General features: G+C 43.8%; 1 protein-coding gene across 14 annotated transcripts; it reads left to right on the top strand.

Annotated features, from left to right (window-relative positions):
- The first annotated feature begins 5,018 nt into the window (after window positions 1-5,018).
- Window positions 5,019-7,790, top strand: LOC119315233. 14 transcript variants are annotated; one of them, XM_037589899.1, is made up of 9 exons: window positions 5,019-5,654; window positions 5,834-5,910; window positions 6,049-6,163; window positions 6,258-6,337; window positions 6,770-6,828; window positions 6,900-6,977; window positions 7,093-7,207; window positions 7,276-7,339; window positions 7,730-7,790. In XM_037589899.1, exons 1-5 carry the CDS (start codon window positions 5,213-5,215, stop codon window positions 6,782-6,784), a joined length of 729 nt encoding a protein of 242 aa, XP_037445796.1. In that variant the 5' UTR covers window positions 5,019-5,212; the 3' UTR covers window positions 6,785-6,828; window positions 6,900-6,977; window positions 7,093-7,207; window positions 7,276-7,339; window positions 7,730-7,790. The 14 variants fall into 14 exon arrangements, 12 of the variants coding, with proteins under 12 accessions (XP_037445796.1, XP_037445795.1, XP_037445798.1 ...); XM_037589898.1 differs by having other exon boundaries at window positions 7,062-7,207; XR_005152641.1 differs by having other exon boundaries at window positions 5,989-6,163; window positions 6,770-6,977; window positions 7,062-7,207.
- Window positions 7,791-9,659: the final 1,869 nt, after the last annotated feature.

The following is a 9,659-nucleotide window of genomic DNA, read 5'->3' as shown; positions in this document are numbered from 1 at the left end:
TGTGCAGATCGCGGAGGTGCCATGCGTTGGGTACTTGATCGGTTGGATCGTGAAGACGTTTGACTACATCAACCGCGTTTCATCACACTTCCACTTTCGGTCTACGAGGGTACGTAGACATACTCTCCCCTCTCATTGCTATGCATAACCTAGATGGATCTTGCGTGTGCGTAGGAAAATGTTTGAAGTTGCTGCGTTCCCCAACAAGCATTAAGTATCAAGTCCTCTTACTCCCATACGCCATAACCCACCTACTCGGGTTTAAGTTTCTGTCACTCTCGCAACCCACCATAAGCAAATCATGAACATATTGCAACACCCTACAGTGGGGGCCCCTCACGTTTGCACGAGACGGAGGGCACCGTAGACAGCACCATAAATAAAATATACAATCATACCAACCAAGATCACGATTAACCCACAGGACAAAACGGATCTACTCAAACATCATAGGATAACCATAGATCATTGAGAAATAATATATGGAGTTGAGCACCATGTTTAAGTAGAGATTACAGCAAGGAGAAGAGGTGTTACACTGCTGCATACAGGAGGGGAGAGTTGGTGTTGACGCTAGCAAGATTGTTGATGTAGATCGCCGTCCCGATCATTGCCCCTGGCGGCACTCCGGTGCCACCGAAAGCGAGGGGGAGAGAGCCCCCCTCCTTCTTCTTCTTCTTCCTTGGCCTCCCCTAGATGGGAGGAGAGTTCCTCCTCTGTTCCTTGGTCTCCATGGCCGCGGAGGGGTGGGACCCCCTCCGAGATTGGATCTCCCTCCCTGTTCTCTTCTATTTCGCGGTTCCCAGATCTGGCCGAAAACTGTTTCTTATATTTGCGGAGATCCGTAACTCCGATTGCGCTGAGATTTTAACACGATTTCTTTCCGGATATAAGCTTCCTTGCGCCCGAAGTAGAGGTCCAACCAATGTACGAGGTGGGCACAACCCACCACCGCGCGCCAGGGGCCTCTGGCGCGTCCTGGTGTCTTGTGCCCTGTGTGGGCCTCCGTTTGCGGTGATTCCAACTCCCAAAAATCGCATATATTCCAAAATAATTCTTCGTAAAATTTTATTGCATTTGGACTTCGTTTGATATGGATACTCTGCGATACAAAAAACATGCAGAAAACAGGAACTGGCACTTGGCACCGGATCAATAGGTTAGTCCAATAAATCATATAAAAAATTGCCAAAAGTATGTAAAAGTTGTATAATATTGGCATGAAACAATCAAAAATTATAGATACGACGGAGATGTATCAGCATCCCCAAGCTTAATTCCTGCTCGTCCTCGAGTAGGTAAATGATAAAAAAGATATTTTTTGATGTGGAATGCTACCTAACATAAACTTGATCATATGTCTAGTCATGGCATGAATATTGAGACATAAGTGATTGAAAGCAATACTCTATAATTTGGCATAAAGATATCAATACTCAGGCATCCCAACAAACAATCATGTCTTTCAAAATATCAACGCTAAAGAAAGCTATCCCTACAAAATCATATAGTCTTGTCATGCTCTGTCTTCTTAACATAAAGTATTTATCATGCACAACCCCGATGACAAGACGAGCAATTGGTTCATACTTTTTAACGCATTTCAGCTTTTTCAACTCTCACGCAATACATGAGCGCAAGCCATGGATATAGCACGACGGGTGGAATAGAGTATAATGATAGAGGTAAATATAGAGAAGACAAAAAGTAGAAAGTTTCACATCGATGCGGCTAACCAACGGGCTATGGAGATGCCCGTCAATTGATATCAACGTGAGGAGTAGGGATTGCCATGCAATGAATGCACTAAGAGCTATAAGTTTATGAGAGCTCAGTATGAAACTAAGTGGGTGTGCATCTAATCCTATAATGAAAAAATCACACTAGTATATGAAAGTGACAACATAGTAGACTCTCCATATGAAAAAATGCTGCTACTTTGAAGCACAAGTGTGGTAAAGGATACTAACAATGCCCCTTCTCTCTTTGTTTATTTTTTTCTTTTTATTTTTCTTTTACTTTTTTCCTATTTTTTCCTATTTTTCTTTTTCTTTTTTTCTTTGTTTTTCTCTCATTGTCCGGAGTCTCATCCCGACTTGTGGGGGAATCCTAGTCTCCATCATGCTTTCCTCACTGGGGAACTGCTCTAAAAATGAATAATGATGATCATCACACTTCTATTTACTTATAACTCAAAAGAAAAAAAATGACAACTCGATACCTATGACAAAGTATGACTCTATATGAATGCCTCTCGCAATGATCTAGCGTAACATGTATGAAAAATGATGAATGGTGGCTGAGCCACAACTACTATGTCAGCTATATGATCATGCAAAGCAATATGACAATGAATGCTCAAGTCATCAAAAGGAAACGGTGGAGGCTGTTTTGAGGGAGATATAATAAGGCTTACGTGTGATAGAGTGTATCATAACACGGGGTTTGGATGCACCTGTGAAGTTTGCACCACGTCTCGATGTGAGAAAGGGCAATGCACGATACCGTAGAGGCTAGCAAATTGCGGAAAGGTAAGAGTGCGTATAATCCATGGACTCACATTAGTCATAAAGAACTCATATACTTATTGCAAAAGTTTATTAGCCCTCGAAGCAAAGTACTACTACGCATGCCCCTAGGGGGATAGATTGGTAGGAAAAGACCATCGCTCATCCCCGACCACCACTCATAAGGAAGACAATCAATAATAAATCATACTCCCACATCATAGCATAACGAGAGACTATACGTGCATGCTTCGGGGATCACAAACCTTAACACCAATATTCTTACTAACCACAACCATTTACTAGTACCTCCCACATATTCCATCTCTATATCGCAAAACTATTACAAGGAATCGAACATATCATATTCAGTGATCCATAAGTTTTATGTAGGATTTTATGACTAACCATGCAATTGACCAATTCCCGTTGACTCTCTAAATAGATATAGGTGAAGCATGAGAGTTTAATTCTTTCTAAAAAATACCATCCTCTAATAAATATAAGTGAAGCAAAAGAGCATTCTTCAAACAATGGTTTTCTATGTGAAGAGAAATGGGTAATCCAAACTTCAAATGATATAAGTGAAGCAAATGAAGCATTATATAAAGCCACACTCAAAAAGATATAAGTGAAGTGCAATGAGCATTCTATAAATCAACCATGGACTATCTCATACCAGCATGGTGCATAAAAGAAAAATGAAAACTAAAAGCAAAAGATGCTCCAAGATTCACACATATCACATGAACGAAATAAAACCGAAAACATACCGATACCTGTTGAAGAAAGATGGGATGCCTTCCGGGGCATCCCCAAGCTTAGACGCTTGAGTATCCTTGAATATTTAGTTCGTGTGCCTTGGGCATCCCCAAGCTTGAGCTCTTGCCTCTCCTCCTTCTCCTCATATCGAGACCTCCTCGATCTTTGATCACTTCGTCCACACCAAACTCAACAGAAAGTTTGGTAAGATCCGTTAGTATAATAAAGCAAATCATTACTCTAAGTACTGTTGCAAACCAATTCATATTTTGTTTTTTGCACTGTAGCTACTGTAATATAACCTTTCCATGGCTTAATTCATTGATAGAAATCGATAGTTTCATCAAAACAAGCAAAACAATGCATCAAAAACAGAATCTGTCTTAAACAGGATAGTCTGTAGTAATCTGAACATTCACCATACTTATGATACTCCAAAAATTCTGAAAAATTAGGAAAAATAAACATTTTGTATAGAAAGACAGTGCAAAAAGTTTCAGAACCGTTTGTCATTCTAGTAAAAAATGTAAAATCATGCACTACAGCCAAAATTTTTGGTTTGCACCGCACAAATCAACAAGCAATCTAAACATCCTAAAGGCAAACCTTGGAACATTATTTTTATAATGCAATGTAATTGTACAAGGTGACAGTGTCTTGGACTAGGGGGGGGTACTCACCACGTCGTCTCTCGACCAGTGGGTCGGGCCGAGGACCCTCATAGCGGTTCACTATTGGGCCAGTTCGGATAGTCCATGTCGCATACATGGGAGATCCCACAAGACTTGGCGCCCAAGACGAGGGCTCTCCTAAACCCTAGGCCTCTGGTGTTATATAAACCGGGCCAGGCTACTCAATAGATATCTCATATTCATTACTACAAACTCGTGGTAGATACATGTACTCTGTCCTACACTTCATATGAATACAATCAAAAGCAGGACGTAGGGTTTACCTCTATCAAGAGGGCTCAAACCTGGGTAAAATCTCGTGTCCATGTTACCATCGCTCCAAGACGCCTAGCTTAGGACCCTTACTACGAGATACGCCGGATATAGAACCGACATTGGTGTTTTCATTGAGAGCCTGCTGGATGATCATCGTGGTTTGATGGGAGTCAAAATCAACCGCCAGGTGATGTTTTTCCAGTCCGATCTGTCTCACGAATATTATCTTCTTTGCAAATTACTGCTCCCGTCTCGCAACTATGTTCGCAGAATTATAATTAGGTCATAACTTTTCGAGCAATTGTTATTGGCGAGTCATAGATGGCCGGGTTCAGAAACAACATGGTTTCTCAATCAAACCCGAACATACTCAGACGTCGGGGAGATCCACGTACTATCAGGATCCCGGGAACAGCTATGGACTGGATCAACACGGTTCCCAAGACCAATCTGGCCAGCTATTGCGAAGAATCAGTTACATAGTTCGAAGGGATCACGCGGCCTGTTTCTTTGCATGTCTGCCGCTGATGGACAAAGATCGCAGAAGGGTGTCAGGGAGGCTCTTCCCCTCTTTCTTTCTTTAATCTAGAGTATTTACGCTGCCACTCGTGGACCTACACTTCTAATTTCTCTTTAATAATAAAGCACGGTTGAGTCTCCGGTTCACCGTCGCAGCGCTTTTGTAAAAGAGTCCCTGTAGTTTTTATAGTTCAACCCGCAGTCCTCACGTTAGTAACCCAAACCGTTGCGTGTGAGATAAAAGAAAAAAACAAGCAACCGCTCCATCCTGCCTCCCCGACACCTCCAACGCGTCGCCGCCTCCTGCAACGCCCCACCCTGCCTCACCGCGCGCCGCTGGCCGCCGCCGCCCACCCCGCTGGCGCGCCTACCCCTACCCCGAGTGCCCCCACACCCGCAGCCTTCCACTGCCGGCGACCAGTGGCCTGCCACCGCCGACGACGAGGAACTGCCGGATCTGGACGAATCCGGTGGGGAATGGCGTGTAGGCAGCGAATCTGGAAGGAAGGCTGCCGGGGCTTGGAGCACGACGGCTGGCCGGCGCGCCATGGCATTGGGGGGAGGGGGCGTCCCATGCTCCGGCCGTTTGTGTCCGCGCGAGGAGCTCACCCCCAAAGAACTCCTCGGGCGTCCTGCGGGCCCAGGCCAGAGGCGGCAGGCCCCAGCGCGGGTAGCCCGCCACGGGGGCAGACAGGAAGGTGTCGATTCGGATCACCGTGGTCCGACGACGCGCCTGGCGCCGGCGGGGGACGTGGGAGGGCAGCAGCTCACGGGCGAGGAGTCGAGGCCGGCGCGGGCGGCGGGAGGGGGGACTCGCCGTACCAGGGCTATGACGTGCAGCGTCTGGCGAGGTGGGTGGACCACGCGCTACCCTTCTCCCTGCTCCTCCTCGACGTCTTCATCCGCCAGCACCTGCAAGGTACGCGAATCCGCGTGCAGCACCTACCTCTTTCTTCTCTATATGAAGCGTGGGTTTCCCTCATCAGGCTATACGCCTGAATTTGTGACGCGAGTTTGGTTCGATCCAAATACTGCAGAGAGTTGCTGGTCAGAAGATGATGGCGAGTTCCTCATTCCAATTGAGTTTATATTGTGTAGGTTTCTTCGTAATGATTTGGATTACCGCAGTCATGTTCAAGTCCAATGATATCTTGCGCAAGCAGACCGCTCTCAAGGTTTGTGCTTCTTAACTTGTGTGTCAACGTGATTGTTCTGCTTCAAGAGGTTAATTCGTTAATTGTTCTGGCAAGCAGACTGCTCTCAAGGGCTTGCGCTTCTTATCTGGTGTATCAACATTATTGTCATTGTTCTAGCAGGCTACAAGGTTGGGGGAGCGACCCTGCCGTTGTCATGACGGCTGCTCCTTCTGGCCGGATCGAGGCACGAAGACCTGTGGGATCCCCTCCTTCGGTAGGACCTCCTCATCTGGTGAGATTCCCTCCCCATGCCTGATACCTCAAACCGTTCAGCAAGCACTAGCAAGAAATTCTGTTTACTGAGTAATTAAAGTATTGAATGCAAGATTGCACTCTTGCACAAACAGAGAGTGGAGCGCCAGCTTCAGTTTCTCATCTGATCCCACTTCTGGACTCCATGAATGAAGTAAGATAGCAATCCATTGGTCAATTACATTGCCTCTTTTGTTTTTGCTTTGTTTGTCTTGTTTAATTCTGTGCATTAAATATAATGTTTTTTTAGTGGGCATCAGACTTGGTTCAGATGGCTTTTGTTGTGAAAGAAAAGTTGGTTTTTTAAAGACTGTACTCTGAATCTTACATCTCATACTTGACTTTTTTCATAATTTATTTAGTCCTGATGAGTGTCCAATGGTATGGGAAATTAAGGATTTGCATGAGACTGACGATTGTGATTTTGGCCCTGTACTGAATAATTTTGGGAGCGACTGGGTGATGATTACAAGCCAGTTAACTGAACGAGTCTTTCAGCCGCTGGCTAGCTAGCTGTTCTTATCTTACCATTATATGACTTCCTCAGTATTGTTTTGTGAATTATTTCTTTTTTCGAACTATGCAGGAGGACTGCATGTGATGAGTTAAGGCACAAGAAGATCTACGACCATTTTAGCTCCAGCAGTTAGTACACAACCAATCAACAGTGCATTTTCACGACCCAGGCTTCTGAATTCTGACTGACAGGCTCGCAGGCACAGCCACATATAATCTCACGCATTCAAAATGCTAGCTACATGAAATACGCCCAGATTTACGAGTAGAAATCCAAGGTAACACTTATCGCTTAAAAGTATTTACTTCATTTTTTATCTTCATGTAAAAAGAGAATGCAAGCTGAAATATAAAGTCTGCAGATTCCTCCTCTATGTTCAATTTTCCTAATAGGAAGAACCATACCAACAACCCTTGAACTAGATTGGTTGAAGCAGCATACATACATATTCATGTTTTACATTTTAAATTTGAAGACCAAGGCAACTCCCGATCGATTTAATTGGAGGTGAATGTCTGTTTTTTTGTTTGTATTTAATCTTAGAAAACAGAATCTCATCAAGTGAAAATCCACAGGCATTGCAGTCCAATTGTTCTAAGGATTGGAACCAGACGTGTGACTCAATACTGCTTGGAACATGTGAGCAAAGTTTACGTACATGCACCTTCTTGGATGATACAACTTCTCTATGTTTGTACCTCCTCGTCATTAAAACTTTGCAAACTTTATGAGTAAAAAGTAAGAAGTAATGTTCTCACTTCTCTTTTTTATGACCATCATTATCTCAGTCTCAACAACATCCAGGAGATGTACCTACGTACCTACTGTTAGTTCAAAAGCTTTATTTCACAAGTTGGCAACATGATATTCAGGATGTTAAGCAGGTGTTATAGTTCTAATTTGCCTTCTTCTCATAAAACTTGGGTCTCATAAACAGTAGAGACCGTAGCCCGATGTTGCTCACTGCACACTTATACTTATTCTGATTTCTGATGGCCTCCTAAATTTGAATTATCGTCTTGATGCCAGGTGGAGGATGTCGTGGGTTTGTCACGGCAGATGTCCTCGTGAAAGGACTTAGTTGTGGAGCCATCGCTACGGGTTAGCTTAAAGGGGTTAAACCGGACAAAGGGACACGGGAGTTTATACTAGTTCGGCCCCTTCGATGAAGGTAAAAGCCTACGTCTAGTTGTGATTGGTATTGCTAGGGGTTCGAAGGCCAGGGAGCAGATCCGCTTTGTTTGGCTCTCGAGTTGTTGTTCTCTCTCCTTGAACCGCCGCCAGGTCACCCCTTTATATACTCAGGAGGACCCCGGCCGGTCTACAGAGTCCCGAGGCTGGCTCATACAAGTGTCCGCCTCGGTCTCCTCTTTCCTATCTTACAATACAAGTTTATACAATCATGGCGGTTTACTACCATGGGCCCTAAATCGCCTGCGGGCTCTGGGCCTCTAAGCCTTGTCCGTAAAGCGCCATCTTCTGGGTTTCCTTGGGCTTCAGTATAGGTGAAGGTGAACCGGCCCCTCCTGGACGGTTTACCCTTAGTGATTGTATCCTCAACATTAGGCCCCAGATTGATTTGAACCTGTTCATGTCAATCTTCAATCCTTAGAAAAACTACCTGAATTTCTGACAATTCTCGTAAACCGCCATATTGTCTTCTCCCTGTGAACTTTGGTGAACCGCCATGACGTCATCTTCTGTCACTGCAGTAAATCATTGTGACGTCATCCCTGTATAAAAAGATTTATGAAGATTCCCTTCTCTTTAATTAATTCCCGAAGATCGAGGCGACAACTGCATCCTCTTTTGCCGCTTCCGACTCCTCGATTTTCGCGCCTGCTGTTTTATCCCACTTCCCTTATAAATAAGACCGGGGCGCCTTCCATTTCTCCCCTTTCCTATTCGCATGGAGACCGGGGCGCCTGCTGTTTTATGGAGAAAGGATTCAATTTTTTATTCTTTTTTTCAGCGTTCAGAGCTGTTACCTGCTACACCTACACACATGGGAAACTTAAACGTAGCAGTCCAAAATTAAGCAGCAAACTTTATTGCCGGTCATCTAAAAATTCAGTGACAACTGCTGACACAGGAGCAGCTTCATTTTTTTAGTAGAGTTAGTAGATGATGCAGATGACAGTTCTACCTGCAGGAGGTCCTAGAGGATCCTTAAATATTGTACTACATAATCTCTTTCCAGATTCTTGAAACTTGCACTCTTCTGTTGAATTTCGCATTTTGGTTGATCTGTACTGCTTCTTTTATTGTTGCCAGGCTAGAATTATATCGCATTTTAATCTTTAATGGGAAGATTCATAATTATGCTTTCATACCAATTTGACTGCATGATTTAATTAGTGGCTGCAATATTATTTCATGGTCCACAACAGAACTAAAGGTGTCAAAATGAAACATTCTTCTTCCCATGTATCAAAGTATTGAGCAACCAAATATGTTAGTATCTAAATTGTTATGTTTAGGATGATATGTTCCAAAGAGCCACATGTGCCCAAAACAATGGTGCCAAGCGCGTAGACAATGAAGCATTACCCTTTCTTGCTAAGGTACATATGTTGATTTCTGTTGTGTACCACGTGTTTGCTGTAATGCCTAGAGGAGATTATGAAGTGATTTTCTCTGCCAATTAAACAAATAAGCATTCCACCCTTAGATTTTTGAAGAACGTTTGTCTATGCAGGGATTTGCTAGGAAAACCCATCTCCAAAAAAATAGGGCCAAATTTGAATTCTAATAGAGTTGAAGAGACGCATAGAGCAAGAGACAGGGATAATACTTCCTTGTGGGCTTCCTGAGCAGTGGCGGAGCCAGAAAATTTGTATTAGGGGGGCCGAGGGATGTTGAGGCAGGTTAGAGAGGGCCAAATCATATAAAGACATGCTTTTAGCAGCAAATAACCATGAATTTTGCACTGTTCATCAGTAAATTAACTACAAATCCT

The sequence above is a fragment of the Triticum dicoccoides genome, chromosome 6A, assembly GCF_002162155.2.
Source record: "Triticum dicoccoides isolate Atlit2015 ecotype Zavitan chromosome 6A, WEW_v2.0, whole genome shotgun sequence".
Lineage (NCBI taxonomy): Eukaryota > Viridiplantae > Streptophyta > Magnoliopsida > Poales > Poaceae > Triticum > Triticum dicoccoides.
The sequence above is the reverse complement of the archived record's forward strand: the minus strand, read 5'-3'. Positions and strand labels throughout refer to the sequence as shown.

Coding starts and splice junctions, on each gene's coding strand:
- LOC119315233 (XM_037589899.1), top strand. CDS start 5,213: ATGGCGTGTAGGCAGCGAATCTGGAAGGAAGGCTGCCGGGGCTTGGAG. Junction 5,655..5,833: donor CATCCGCCAGCACCTGCAAG/GTACGCGAATCC, acceptor TATATTGTGTAG/GTTTCTTCGTAATGATTTGG. Junction 6,164..6,257: donor CGGTAGGACCTCCTCATCTG/GTGAGATTCCCT, acceptor ATTGAATGCAAG/ATTGCACTCTTGCACAAACA.